Consider the following 16,349-nt stretch of genomic DNA (forward strand, 5'->3'; position numbering starts at 1 on the left):
AAAATAGATGGGGAGATTTTTTTTGCATCCGTATTTACTCAAGAGATGAACACAGAGTCTATAGAAGTGAGGCAAAGCAGCAACAACTTCATGGACCCTGTACAGATTACAGATGTGGAGTTGTTTACTGTCATAAGGCAAATTAGTGTGGATAAATCCCCAGGGCCTGACAAGTTCTTCCCTGGGACCCTGCGGAAGACAAGTGCAGAAATTGTCAGGGCACAAACACAGATATTTAAATAATCCTTAGTGACAGGTGAGGTACTGGAGGATTGGAGGACAGCCAATGTTGTTCTACTGTCCAAGAAAGGCTCTAAAAATAAATAAGAAATTGTACGTTGGTGAGCTTGACATCAGTAGGGGCAAAGTTATTGCAAGTTATGTGCAGGAACCGGATATATAAGTATTTGGATCGATGTGGACTGATTAAGAATAGACAGCATGGCTTTGTGCATGATAGGTCATGTCTAACCAATCTTATAGAGTCTCTCGAGGAAGTTATCAGGAAAGTGGATGAAGGCAAGGCAGTGGATGTTGTCTACATGGACGTTAGCAAGTCACTTGACAAAGTCTCATATGGGAGGTTGGTCAAGAAGGTTCAGTCACTCAGCATTCAAGATGAGACAGTAAATTGGATGAGACACTGTCTTTGGGAGAAGCCAGAGTGTGGTAGCAGATGGTTCCCTTTCTAACTGTAAGCCTGTGATTAGTTGTGTGCCATAGGGATCAGTGCTTGTTTTGTTGTTGTTTGTCATCTATATTAGTAATCTGGATGTTGGTGTGCTTAACTGGATCAGCAAATTTGTGGGTGACACCAAGATTGGTGGTCTAGTGGACAGCGAGGAAAACTATCATGGCTTGCAGTGTGACCTGGACTCGCTGGAAAAATGTTTTGAGAAATGAAAGGTAGAAGTTAAAGCAGAAACATGTGAGGTGTGGCAGTTTGGTAGGACCTACCAGGGTGGATCTTACACAGTGACTGTTTGGGCACTGAGGAGTGTTGTAGAGGAAAGGATTCTGGGAATACAGGTCTATAATTCACTGAAAGTGGTGTCACAGTTCAATGTGGATGGAAAGAAAGTTTTTGGTACATTGGCCTTCATGAACCAAAGTACTGAGTACAGGAGATGAATGTTATGTTGACATTGTACAAGACATTGGTGAGGCCTAATTTGGAGTATTGAGTGCAGTTTTGGTCACCAACCTACAGGAAAGATGTAAAGACTTTGAAGGAGTTCAGAGAAAATTCACAAGGATGTTGCCAGGTCTGGAGGACTTGAGTTGTAAGGAGAGATTGAACAGGTCAGGACTTTATTCCATAAGACCATAAGACAAAGGAGCAGAAGTCGGTCACTCGGCCCATCGAGTATGCTCTGCCATTTTATCTTGAGCTGATCCAGTCAATCTCCCCTTTAGTCCCATTCTCCCGCCTTCTCACCATAACCTTCGATGTCCTGGCTACTCAGATGCCTATCAATATCTGCCTTAGATACACCCAATGACTTGGCCTCCACTGCGGCCCGTGGCAATAAATTCCACATATTCACCACCTTCTGGCTAAAAAAATTTCTTGCATCTCTGTTCTGAATGGGCACCCTTCAATCTTTAAGTCATGCCCTCTTGTACTGGACTCTCCCACCATGGGAAACAACTTTGCCGCATCCACTCTGTCCATGCCTTTCAACATTCGAAATGTTTTTATCAGGTCTTCCCTCATTCTTCTAAACTCCAAGGAGTACAGTCCAAGAATGGTCAAACATTCCTTATACGTTAACCCTCTCGTTCCTGGAATCATTCTAGTGAATCTTCTCTGAACCCTTTCCAAAGACAGAACATCCTTTCCTAAATAAGGAGTCCAAAACTGCACAGAGTATTCCAAGTGAGGTCTTATCAGTGCCTGATAGAGCCTCAACATTACATCCCTGTTCCTATACTCTATTCCTCTAGAAATGAATGCCAACATTGCATTTGCCTTCTTCACCACCGACTCAACCTGGAGGTTAACCTTAAGGGTATCCTGCACGAGGACTCCTAAGTCCCATTGCATCTCAGAACTTTGAATTCTCTCCCTATTTAAATAATAGTCTGCCCGTTTATTTCTTCTACCAAAGTGCATGACGATACTTTCCGACATTGTAATTAATTTGCCACTTCTTTGTCCATTCCCCCAATCTATCCATCTCTCTGCAGACTCTCTGTTTCCTCAGCACTATCAGACCCTCCACCTATCTTTGTATTGTCAGCATACTTAGCCACAAAGCCATCTATTCTATAATCCAAATCGTTGATATACAACGTAAAAAGAAGCGGCCCGAACATAGAATCCCGTGGAACACCACTGGTAATCGGCAGCCAACCAGAATGGGATCCCATTACTCCCACTCTCTGTTTCCCACCAATCAACCAACGCTTTATCCACATATGTAACTTTCCCATAATTCCATGGGCTCTTACCTTGTTTAGCAGCCTCATGTGTGGCACCTTGTCAAATGGTTCCTCAGTGAAGACTGATGCAAAATACTCGTTCAGTTCCTCCGCCATCTCCTTATCTCCCATTACAATTTCTCCAGCATCATTTTCTATCAGTCCTATATCTACTGTCACCTGTCTTTTACTCTTTATATACTTGAAAAAGCTTTTAGTCTCCTCTTTGATATTATTTGCTAGCTTCCTTTCATAATTCATGTTTTCCCTCTTAATGACCTTCTTAGTTTCCTTTTGTAAGCTTTTAAAAACTTCCCAATCCTCTGTATTCCGAATAATTTTGCTTCCTTGTATGCCCTCTGCTTCGCTTTTACTTTGGCTTTGACTTCTCTTGTCAGCAATGGTTGCATCCTTTTTCCATTCGAAAATTTCCTGAGGGTTCCTTCACTTCCATCTCTCTAATTACTTCCGGTTCATTGCACAATACCCAATCCAGTACAGCCGATCCCCTAGTGGGCTCAACAACAACCTGTTCTAAAAAGCCATCTTGGAGACATTCTACAAATTCTCTCTCTTGATATCCAGTGCCGACCTGATTTTCCCAATCCACTCGCATGTTAAAATTCCCCACAATTGGAATTCCTTGGAATGTAGAAGATTGAGGGGAGACTTGATGGAAGTATACCAAAATTATGAAGTTTATAGATGGGGTAAATGCAAGCTGGGTTTTACCACTGAGATGGGGTGGCACTACAACCAGAGGCCATGGGTTAAGGGGGAAAGGTGAGGGGAACATGAGGGGAAATGTCTTCACACTGACGGTCATTCGGGTATGGAATGAGCAGCCAGTACAAGTGGTGCAGGCAAGCTCAATTTCAACATTTAAGAGGTTCATATCGGTACCTGGATGGTAGGAATATGGGAGTGGGCAGTTTAAATAGTTCAGCACAAACTAGATGGCCCAAAGGGCTGGATTCTGTGTTGTACTTTTCTATGACTGACAAGAACCTGAAATAATATGATTATTCATTTAATTCCTTTTAACGGCTGTGTGGACCAACCATTCATCTGGGCAGGAAATGTTTACATGGCTTCAAAACTGTGGCACTTTATATTGACAGTAGATAAAAGAAAATCCCAGCTACACATCAACAAAGGGTATTTGTGTGAGAGAGGTCAGTTACTGTGGGGCCAGGCACATTTGCAGCTCATTGGGAACAGGGAATAATACTACTGGAGAGAGTCAAACTGAGCCAGGTCACAGATTGGAGATGGCAGAAATGCCCCATTCTTATTCCAGATACCAGCACTGTGCCCAGTTGGAAGATGATTTCTCTCTCCAACTTGGGTTGAACCTCACTGTGACAGTGTGATGTCAGATCACACCTTGACAACTCAATTGATCTCATCTGAAATGTTGTCCTTCACTTTATGATGTACTATAAATCTTTTTTCAGGTTAAAAACGATAAGGAAATTATCTACGGGTTTGTCTGACACATCACGCCATTTTGTTGTCTATGTCCAGATATTTAAGAAGTGGAACAAGGGATTCACTCGATCATCGTTCCTACTCAGACTGTGGGGAGGAATTCACTCGATCATCTGACCGACTGGCATGCTGTCAATTTACACGGGGGAATCCATTTATCTGCTCAGACAGTGGGAATGGATTCAGACGGTCATTTCAACTGAAGGTACATCAGCAGGTTCACCATGGGCAAGGCCATTCATCTGTTCTGTGGGTGAGAATGGATTGAGACAGTCTTCCTGCCTGTTGCATACACCAGTCAGTGCACATTGAATTTGTGTGGAAGGATTCACTCAGTCAACTGACCTAATGGCTCAACAGCGAGTTCACACCGGGGAGCGGCCATTCACCTGCTCAGACTGTGGGAAGGGATTCACGTTGTCAGCTCATCTGCAAGCACACCAGTCAGTTCACACTGGGGAGAGGCCATTTGCCTGCTCGGACTGTGGGAAGGCATTCGCACGATTCGCTACCCTACAAGCACATCGGTCAGTTCACACTGGTGAGAGGCCGTTCACCTGTTCAGACTGTGGGAAGGGATTTGCGTTGTCATCTCACCTACTGAGACACCAGTCAGTTCACACTGGTGAGAGGCCGTTCACCTGCTCGGACTGTGGGAAAAGATTCACTTCATCATCTCAACTTAAGGTACATCAGCGAGTTCACACTGGGGAGAGACCGTTCACTTGCTCAGACTGTGGGAAGGGATTCACTCAGTCATCCTACCTACAAGCACACCAGTCAGTTCACACTGGGGAGAGGCCATTCGCCTGCTTGGACTGTGGGAAAGGATTCACTTCATCATCTCAATTTAAGGTACATCAGCGAGTTCACACTGGGGAGAAGCCGTTCATCTGCTCAGACTGTGGGAAAGGATTCACTTCATCATCTAACCTTAAAGTGCATCAGCGAGTTCACACTGGGGAGAGGCCATTTACCTGCTTAGACTGTGGGAAGGGATTCACTCAGTCATCCAACCTACAAGCACATCAGCGAGCTCACACTGGGGAGAAGCCATTCATCTGTTCAGACTGTGGGAAAGGATTCACTTCATTATTTAACCTTAAGGTGCATCAGCGAATTCACACTGGGGAGAGGCCATTCACATGCTCAGACTGTGGGAAAGAATTCACTACATCATTCCAACTTAAGTTACATCAGCGAATTCACACTGGGGAGAGGCCGTTCATCTGCTCAGAATGTGGGAAAGGATTCACTTCGTCATCTAATCTTAAGCTACATGAGCGAGGTCACAGTGGGGAGAGGCCATTCACCTGCTCAGACTGTGGGAAGGCGTTCAGGTCGTCATCTCACCTACTGAAACACCAATTAGTACACACTGGTGAGAGGCCGTTCACCTGCTTGGACTGTGGGAAAAGATTCACTCAGTCATCCCACCTGCAAGCACATCAACGAGTTCACACTGGGGAGAGGTCGTTCACCTGCACAGAGTGTGGGAAAGGATTCACTCAGTCATCCCACCTACAAGCACATCAGCGAGTTCACACTGGAGAGAGGCCATTCACCTGCTCAGAATGTGGGAAGGCATTCACTTTTCCATCTCAAGTGAAGGTACATCAGCGAGTTCACACTGGGGAGAGGCCATTCTCCTGGTCAGACTGTGGGAAGGGATTCACTCAGTCATCCCACCTGCGAGCACACCAGTCAGTTCACACCGGGGAGACTCTGGTCACTTGCTCGGACTTTGGGAAGAGATTCACTCAGCCAAATCAACCAAATGTGCATCATTGAGTTCACACTGGAGAGACCGTTCACTGGATGTGTGTCCATCACCGTTGCTGAATGCAATTTCGAGATTGACTGTCGGTGCTGAACTCTGCAATTATTGCTGCTGCTCACCACACCCAGTTCTGCACCCTGGTCACTGGGCATGGGAGGAGTTTCTTCTGCTGCACATTCACCTTTAATGAGATGTGTTTAATACTCTGGACCTGAGACAAATAAATCAGTTCTAGTTTAAACTCTGTCTCTGGTACTTAGTGAATTTATAACACACGTAGTGCACAGTAGAGAGTCAACTCAGGCTGCCTCGACCTTGCCGAGATTCAATTCCACGACAGTCCTTTTAAATCATCCCCTGTTATTCACCTCTCACTCTCCCTGTGGTGATGGGTTCCAAACAGTCACCACTCTGTGGGTGAAGAGGTTTCCCTTGAATTTCCTGCAGACTGAAGAAGTTGAGCTGACTGCAGTTCTGTCTGAAATTCTTCGCCCCTCAAATCTCTGGGCTGAGGAAGAATGACATTGGTAGTTAACCTCCTTAATCATGACTCATTTCCATTTAATGGGTCATTTTTCCTGCTTACAAAGGGTTGTTGAAAACACCAGTGTCCTTTAAAGACTGGAAGTAGAATTGGAAACCATCAGTTGGATGTTCAAAGAATCATGGTCAGAAACCAGAGGCAGGTCTGCACAGGGTAGAGTGTGGGGCTCTGGAAGATGTTTGGGGTAAGAACGTATCATGAGAAGGGAATCAGCAGCAGGGAGTGGAACCGAATAACAGAGTAGGAACACTTCGAAGCTGATTGACAGAAAATAATTCGGTTGTCTGACTGATGACAGAAACAATACCTGTTGTGAGGTGCTCCATTGGTTGACGAAGATGTGGGTGTTGGGAATGGTTATATCTATTGAGGGAGTTATTCCTGCTTGTTCATCCTGTAATATAATTTCCGGATGGTTATTATATAACCATATAACAATTACAGCATGGAAACAGGCCATCTCAGCCCTTCTAGTCCATGCTGAAAGCTTACTCTTACCTAATCCCACTGACCTGCACTCAGCTCATAACCCTCCATTCCATTACCGTCCATATACCTATCCATTTAAAAAAATATATCGAACCTGCTTCTACCACTTCTACTGGAAGCTCCTCCACACAGCTACTGCTCTCTGAGTAATGAAGTTCCCACTTGTGTTACCCCTAAACTTTTGCCCCCTAACTCTCAAATCATGTCCTCTTGTTTGAATCTCCCCTACTCTCAATGGAAAAAGTCTATCCGCAACAACTCCATCTATCTCCGTCATAATTTTAAATACCTCTATTAAGTCTCCACTCAAACTTCTATGCTCCAAAGAATAAAGACCTAACTTGTTCAACCTTTCTTTGTAACTTAGGTGCTGAAACCCAGGTAACATTCTAGTAAATCTTCTCTGTACCCTCTCTATTATATTGACATCTTTCCTATAATTCGGTGAACAGAACTGTACACAGTACTTCAAATTTGGCCTGAACAATGCCTTGTATAATTTTAACATTACATCTCAACTCCTATACTCAATGCTCTGATTTATAAAGGCCAGCATACCAAAAGCTGTCTTCACAACCCTATCCACATGAGATTCCACCTTCAGGGGACTATTCACCATCATTCTATTATCTATGCCCATAGATCACTCTGTTCTACTGCATTCTTCAATGCCCTACTATTTACCATGTATGTCCTATTTTGATTAGACCTACCAAAATGTAGCACCTCACAGATCAGCATTAACCTCCATCTGACATCTTTCTGTCCACTCTTCTAACTGGCTTAAATCTCTCTGCAAGCTTTCAAAACCTGCTTCATTGTCCACAACGCCACCTATCTTAGTATCATCTGCATACTTTCTAATCCAATTTACCGCCCCATCATCCAGATCATTAATGTATATGACAAACAACATTAGACCCAGTACAGATCCCTGAGGCACACCACTAGTCACCGGCCTCTAGCCTGACAAACAGTTATCCACCACTACTCTCTGGCATCTCCCATCTAGCCACTGTTGAATCCATTTTACTACTTCAAAATTAATACCTAACGATTGAACCTTCCTAACTAACCTTCCATGTGGAATCTTGTCAAAGGCCTTACTGAAGTCCATATAGACAACATCCACTGCTTTACCCTTGTCAACTTTCCTAATACCCACTTCAAAAAGTTCAATATGTTTTATCAAACGTGACCTTCCACACACAAATCCACATTGACTGTTCCTAAACAGACCCTGTCTAATCAGATAATTATATATACCATATCTAAGAATATTTTCCATTAATTTACCCACCACTGATGTCAAACTTACAGGCCCATCATTGCTAGGTTTACTCTGAGAACCCTTTTTAAACAATGGAACAACATGAGCAATACGCCAATCCTCCGGCACCATCCCCCTTTCAAATGACATTAGAAATATTTTTGTCAGAGTCCCTGCTATTTCAACACTAACTTCCCTCAAGGTTCTAGGAAATATCCTGTCAGGACCAGAGACTTGTCCACTTTTATATTCTTTAAAAGCTTTAGTATTTCCTCTTCGTTAATCCTCTTGGTTTCCATAACTACCCTACTTGTTTCCCTTACCTTACACAATTCAATATAATTCTCCTAAGTGAATACCGATGAAAATAATTTTTTCAAAACCTCCCCCACTCCTTTTGGCTCCACACATAGCTGTCCACTCTGATTCTCTAAGGGACCAATTTTATCCCTCATTATCCTTTTGCTGTTAATATAACTGTAGAAACCCTTTGGATTCATTTTCACCTTACTTGCCAAAGCAGCCTCATATCCTCTTTTAGCTTTTCTAATTTATTTTTACATTTTTACATTCTTTATATTAGATTCTTTTTACATTCTTTATATTTTTCGAGCACCACAATTGCTCCATGCTGCCTATATTTATTATAGATCTCTCTCATTTCCCTAACCAAGTTTCCAATATCCCTTGAAAACCATGGCACTCTCAAACCTTTAACCTTTCCTTTCAAACTAATAGGAACATAAAGATTCTGTACCCTCAAAATTTCACCTTTAAATGACCTCCATTTCTCTATTATATCCTTTCCATAAACAAATTGTCCCAATCCACTCCTAAATCTTTTTGCATCTCCTCAAAGTTAGCCTTTCTCCAATCAAAAATCTCAACCCTGGTACCAGTCCTATCCTTCTCCATAATTATTTTGAAACAAATGGTATTGTGATCAAATGGTATGTGCTCCCCAACACTTACCTCCATCACCTGAGCTATCTCATTCCCAGCAGGAGGTCCAACACTGCCACTTCTCTAGTTGGTACCTCTATGTATTGCTGCAAAAACCTATCCTGCACACATTTTACAAACTCAAAACCATCCGGCCATTTTACAGAATGGGCTTCCCAGTCTATGTGTGGAAAATTAAAATCTGCCACAATCACAACCTTGAGCTTACTACAAATATTTGCTATCTCCTTACAAATTTGCTCCTCCAATTCTTGCTCCCCATTAGGTGGTCTATAATACACCCCTATAAGTGTTACTATAACTTTCCCATTCCTTAATTCCACCCAAATAGCCTCCCTAGACGAGCCCTCTAATCTATCCTGTCAAAACACCACCCCGATATTTTCTTGGACAAGCAATGCAACGCCTCCCCCTCTTGCCCCTCCAATTCGATCACACCTGAAGCAACGAAATCTAGGAATATTTAGTTGCCAATCACACCCTTCCTGCAACCATGTTTCACTAATAGCTACAACATCATATTTCCAGGTATCAATCCATGCTCTAACCTCATCCACCTTTCTTACAATGCTCCTAGCATTAAAATAAATGCATTTAAGAAACTCTCCACCTCTTACCCTCTCTGCTTATCCCTAACAGTGCACGCAACTTTATTATCTTTTTGTTTTCCTTCTCCCGTACATATTTGGTCTGAAACCTCCTACAACAGGGAGGAAGTTCAAATCATCTCTGTGTTAAAAGTCTAACCATCACAGTAACTGAAGGCAGCTGCAGGTTCATGAGGGACGGTTACTGTCAGATTCTGCATTTCTTGTGGCTGCTCATCGCACCCAGGACTGAACCCTGGTCACTGAGCATTGGAGGAGTCTGTACTGCTGATGATAGCCTTAAACAAGACTGATGTTTAATATTGTGGATCTGTGAACGATAAATCAGTTCTGTATCAAATCCCGTGTCTCTGGTACTTACTGTCTCGACCACACTCACAATGTACACTAGAAAGGCCACTCAGCCCATCTGGTTCCTGCCCATGTTTCTGTTCCATATCCGTATATCAAAATCTACCCCTGCTGTTCCCCTCTCACTCTCCCTGAGGTGACAGGTTGCAACTAGTCACCACTCTGTGGGATAGGAGATTTCCCATAAATTTCACAGAATCATAGAAATCTATTTTCCTAAGCTCCATGTACCTATCTCAGAGTCTCTTAAAAGACCCTATTGTATCCGCCTCTACCATCATCGCTGGCAGTGCATTCCACACACACACACATCAGTGTTTGCTTAAAAAAAACTTAGCTCTGATATCTCCTCTGTACCTACTTCCAAGCAGTTTAAACCTATTCCCCCTCGTGTTAGCCGTTTCAGCCCTGGGGAAAAGCCTCTGGCTATCCACACGACCAATGCCTCTCATCATCTTATACACCCGCATGAATTTCCTGCATGATTTTCTCCAGTCTGAATAAGACGATGAGCTCACTGTGGTTTTGACGTTCCCTCCCCCCTCTCCTCCCCTACCCCTTCCCCTCTCCCTCCCCCTCTCTCTCTCCCTCCCTCCCCCTTTGTGTCTGACGTCACTGCCCCGCCTCACTCAGGCACTTAAAGCGACATTCACAGTTAGCGAACCTGCGGTCTCGTAACACAATGCGCCTCTGAAGTGTGACAGCAGGCTAGCGAGTGAATCTTCGATGGTGCAGAGTCAGAAACCAAAGATTTGCAGCTTTGGGGCTGCAAAGAGAGATGGGGTCTAGAGTTTACGAGGAGGAGGAATCAGACCAGCAGGATGTGGCTACAAAAGAAAGATTAGAAGCATTTGGAAACTGGTTGATCGAAGAAAAAGGTGGTTAATTTCTGCAAAATACTGGTGGAAATCAACAGTCAGGCAGCAATTGTGGAGAGGCATAAAAAGGAAACGTTTAGGCCGAGCACCTTCAGCGTGTCTAGCCTGTCTACTCCGCTGCTTAGTTGCTCTCTGAATTGCAGAGTTCCTCCAGCGTTTTGTGTGTGTGCGTCTGTGTATTTCCAGCAACTGCAGAATCTCCCGTGTTTTATATATGCATTTTACTTTGGCATTAGATACACGTTGATATTGAGTATATTGCTTATAGGAGCCGCTTTCTGCGTTAAAACAGCTGCAGATTTTTCTATACACACTATAAAAAAAAATGAGGTATGGACATTGAACTGGTGCTTGCAGAAATGTTTAATGTCACCGTGATTACCCAGAGGGCCATGCGTTAAGAATTTCGCCGGCGCTCAAGCGCCGATGAAATGCGCAGGCGTCAGGCTGAGGCCATCCCCGAGTATCACGCATGCGCGCAGTACACAGAAGGCCTTGAAAATATCGCTGCGGGTAAGAGCGATTCTCCGTGTTTTTAGCTGAAACACCGACTTCAGGATAATTCCTTTGAATTTCTGACACCGTGGCCAGCAATCCCGGGACAGTGCTGCCCTCTTCCCTCTCTCTCAGCCCCACGATCCGTACACGGGCCCCGGGGAGCTTCCGGCTGATGAGGGAATGGGAACCGATGGATCTCTCAGACAGAGCTGAGCTCCAGCTGTCTAAATGTAAGGATTAGGAACTCAGAGAAAGGGAACAAAATCTTTTACATCAGCAGTTCAGAAAATCAGCATTAGTACTCTTTTCCGTAGATTGTGTGTTGTTTGCTCTCCCTCCTCTTGCTCTGGACTTTTCTACCGGTGAGAACATGTTTTATCCAATTCTCTCTGGGTACATAATGATATCAAACACCTTTGTCTTGGGCAACAAGTAGCTTTCACATCACAAATGTGCCAGACTCCGGTGAGACAGGCTACTGCCCTCCCCTTCATATACCATCACTGAGTCCACCACCGTCAGTCATTGGGAGGAAATATTTCAGAAGAAATATTCAGAGGAAATATTTATGTAGAGTACAGAAACTAGTGATGCCTGTTTGCATTTTGGTGATGCAAGAGTTGCTGGAGAATTTGCAAGTGGGAAGAAGTGGAGTGATATTTGGAAATCTGACTTTTTAAAGCATAATTTAGCAAGGAAACCACATATGGACAATGTGCAAAAACTTTGGTGAGAAAATCCTCCATTTCCTGTTACAGGCCTGCTACATAGGTTGTGTGAGAGTGCAGATGAACTCGATCAAACCCAGAGGAGATCAAAGTTCCTATTGACAGTGATTTGCTAGCTGTTAAGATGAATACCTCTCCATATAAAATTCACTGTGCACATCTTGTCACTGGGTAAAAAATACACAGTACAAGATTTATCTTCACACTGGTTATTATAAGTTAGAGGGGAGATTATTACAAATTAGAGAGGTATTGGAGGGAAGGAGGGGAGACCTCCAGTGTCCCTGATGCCCTCACCTACGAGATGTGCATCCAGCTGCAGTTTGTAACCCTGCACTTCAATGAGCTGCAACTTGAAATGGGTGAATTCCAGATCATCCAGCAGTTGGAGGGGGTGATAGATATGACATGAAGAGAGGTGAGTTACACCCAAGGTGCAGGACACATGAAACTGGGTGAGAATCAGGAAGGGGAATGAGGTTAAATAGCCATCGCAGAGTACTCTAGTGGCCATCCCCCACAACAAAAGGTGGACCACTTTAGAAGCTGTTGGGGGGAATTACCTGGCAGAGGAAAGTCAGTCTATCCCCTGGCTGATAGGGGATTCGTTAGTTAGAGGAACAGAACAAGAGGGGACGAATATCCTAGTGGTAAGGCTTGCTAGTGGTAGTGAACAGGGGAAGGGGTGATGTAGTTAAAATAATTTGTAGGGGGAATGGGAGCCAGAATGACAGAACAGATAGTGAAGAGGGTGAATTGAATTGACTTTATTAGATACATACTTCATAAACATGAGGAGTAGAAATCTTTACATTACATCTCCATCTAAATGTGCAATGTGTAATTTACAGTAATTTATAATAGATAGTTTGCACATAGGACAGTCAATATAACATTGAAATGCAATTGTATCAGCATGAATTAATCAGTGTGATGGCCTGGTAGAAGATGATGTCCCGGAGCCTGTTGCTCCTTTTGCTGTGATACCGTTTCCTGGATGGTAGCAGCAGGAACAGTTTGTGGTTCTGGTGAATTGGGCCTGTTTGTCCCTGATATTCTTTGGGCCCTTTTTACACACCTTTCTGTGTAAATGTACTGAATCGTGGAAAGTAGATTGTGCAATGTATAATTTCCTTGTTTATATTTAGAGACATTTTTAGGTGCATAAAATGATGAAGGGTCTTGAGCGTGTGGGTGGCCAGAGGTTTTTTTCCCAGGGTTGAAATGGTTAACATGAGGGGGCATAGTTTTAAGGTGCTTGGAAATAGATACTGAGGGATGTCAGGGGTAAGATTTTTACACAGAGAGTGGTGCGTGCGTGGAATGCACTGCCAGCTGCGGTGGTCCAGGCAGATACAATGGGGTATTTTAACAGCCTCTTAGATAGGCACATGGAGCTTAGAAAAACAGAGGGCTGTGTGCTAGGGAAATTCTAGACAGTTACTAGAGTAGGTTACATGGTTGGCACAACATTTTAGTCTGAATGGCCTGGAATATGCTGTAGATTTCTATCTTCTACAATTTAAATACCGTTTTTCCACACTCCCATAGACCCTTTGTCCATCTCCTGAGTAAATAGAGATGGAAAAATATTTAAGATTTAAGATCTCCCCATCTGCTTTGGTTCCACACATGTGGATTGCCATTCCGGTCTTCCAGAGGATCAACTTTGTGCCTTGCAATCCTTTTGCCCTTAATCTATCTCTAGAATCCCTGAGGATTATCCTTCACCTTTTCTGTGACAGCAACCTCATGCCATCTTTTACCCATCCTGATTTATTTCTTATGTTTTCTCTTGCATTTCTTATACTCCATAAGAAACTGACTGCTTATCCCTGTTATGCAATTCCATTTTGTGCTTTACCAGGGTCTCAATATCTCTTGCAATCCAAGTTTCCCTACAGTTTCTATCTTTACCTTTTATTCTGACATACCCGCTCTGTACTTTCAAAATTTTGCTTTGAAGGCCTCCCATTTACCAAGCACACCTTTGCCATAAAGCAGCCTGTCCCAGTCCACAGTTGACAGATCCTAGTGTTGATTCCAGGTGTTGATCCATGCCCTGAACACATCCACCTTTCCTATGCTGCTCCTTGTATTGAAATATACAGGGCTCAGCATATTCACTGCACCATGCTCAACGTTTTCATTCCTGACTTTGTCTGAGGCCTGAACAACATCTGTCTCCACAACCTCTCCACTATCTGTTCAGATATTCAGGCTCCCATTCCCCCTGCAACTTTAGTTTAACCCCCTTACCCCCACCTCCCACCATGCAGATCTATCACCCCTTTGGCTTTCCTCTCCCAGATCATTAAAAAGGAGGTGCATACCAGGTACAGGCAGGGAGGAACAGATGGGGTACTTATGAAATACAGAAAATTCAAGTGAACACTTATGAAAGAAATAAAAGAAGGCATGTTGTTGCCCCAGCAGACAAGGTGAAGGAGAATCCTCAGGGATTCTGCAGATATGTTAAGAGCAAAAAGATTGCAAGGGAAAAAATTAATCCTCTGCAAGATCAGAATGGTAATCCATATGAGGAGACAAAATAGATGGGGAGATTATTTCTATTATTATTATTATTATTATTATTATTATTATTATTATTATTATTATTATTATTATTATTATTATTATCATTATTATTATTTCTATTATTATTATTAAAGTCAAGTCAATGTTATTGTCATTTTGACCATAACTGCTGGTACAGTGCAGAGTAAAAATGAGACAAAGTTTTTCAGGACCATGGTTTACATGACACAGAACAAAAAACTAGACTGATCTACGTAATATAAAAAACACAGAGAAAGCTACACTAGACTACAGACTTACACTGGACTGCACAAAGTGCACAAAACAGTACCGGCATTACAAAAGAGAGCCCGAATGCTTCGGATCCTTTTCCCAGACGACAGGAGGGAGAAGAGATTGTATGACGGGTGCATGGGGTCCTTCATAATGCTGTTTCCTTTGCGGATGCAGCGTGTAGTGTAAATGTCCGTGATGGCGGGAAGAGAGACCCTGATGATCTTCTCATCTGACCCCACTATCCGCTGCAGGGTCTTGCGATCCGAGATGGTGCAATTTCCGAACCAGGCAGTTATACAGCTGCTCTGGATGCTCTCAATACAGCCCCTATAGAATGTGATGAGGATGGGGGGTGGGGGGGTGGTTGGGAGATGGACTTTCCTGAGCCTTCGCAAAAAGTGGAGATGCTGCTAGGCTTTCTTTGCTTTGGAGCTGGTGTTAAGGGACCAGGTGAGATTCTCCGTCAGGTGAACACCAAGAAATTTGGTGCTGTTTACGATTTATCCGTATTTACACAGGAGATGGACACAGAGTCTATAGAAGTGAGGCAAATCAGCATCAACTTCATGGACCCTGTACACATTACAGAGGTGGAGCTGTTTGCTGTCTTAAGGCAAATTAGCGTGGATAAATCCCCAGGGCCTGACGGGGTTGGACCCTGCGGAGGACAGGTGCAGAAATTTTCGGGGCCCAAGCACAGATATTGAAATCACCCTTAGTGACAGGTGACAGACTGGAGGACAGCCAGTGTTGTTCCGCTGTGTAAGAAAGGCTCAAAAAATAAACTAGGAAATTATATGTTGGTGAGCTTGACATCAGTAGTGGGAAAGTTATTGGAATGTATGAGCAGGAACCGGATATATAAGTAATTGGATAGATGTGGACTGATTAAGGATAGACAGCATGGCTTTGTGCATGGTAGGTCATGTCTAACCAATCTTATAGAGTCTCTCGAGGAAGTTATCAGGAAAGTTGATGAAGGCAAGGCAGCAGGTGTTGTCTACATGGACGTTAGCAAGGCAGTTGACAAAGTCTCATATGGGAGGTTGGTCAAGAAGGCTCAGTCATTCAGCATTCAAGATTAGACAGTAAATTGGATGAGACACTGTCTTTGGGAGAAGGCAGAGTGTGGTAGCAGATGGTTGCCTCTCTGACTGGAGGCCTGTGACTAGTGGTTGCCACAGGGATCTGTTGTTGTTTGTCATCTATATCAGTAATCTAGATGACAACATGGTTAGCTGGATCAGCAAATTTTTGGATGACACCAAAATTGTGGTGTAATGAACAGCGGGGAGGACTGTCATGACTTGCAGTGCGATCTGGATCAGCTGGAAAAATGGGTTAAGAAATGCAAAATGGAATTTAATGGAGACAAGTGTGGGGTGTTGCATTTTGGTAGGAACTAGGTCTTAAACAGTGACTGGTCGGGCACTGAGGAGTGCTGTAGAAGAAAGGAATCTGGGAATACAGGTCAATAATTCACTGAAAGTGATGTCACAGTTCGATAGGGA

The 16,349-nt window shown here is 43.5% G+C and overlaps 1 protein-coding gene across 1 annotated transcript in view; it reads left to right on the plus strand.

Annotated features, from left to right (window-relative positions):
* The window catches only part of LOC140721763 (uncharacterized), a 71,013-nt gene that overhangs the window by 4,388 nt on the left and 50,276 nt on the right, over positions 1-16,349 (plus strand). The window contains 2 exon segments of the mRNA XM_073036559.1: positions 4,481-5,255; positions 16,127-16,178. Of these exon segments, the coding sequence (XP_072892660.1) occupies positions 4,481-5,255; positions 16,127-16,178 (827 nt within the window).

The sequence above is a fragment of the Hemitrygon akajei genome, unplaced genomic scaffold, assembly GCF_048418815.1.
Source record: "Hemitrygon akajei unplaced genomic scaffold, sHemAka1.3 Scf000061, whole genome shotgun sequence".
Taxonomy (NCBI): domain Eukaryota; kingdom Metazoa; phylum Chordata; class Chondrichthyes; order Myliobatiformes; family Dasyatidae; genus Hemitrygon; species Hemitrygon akajei.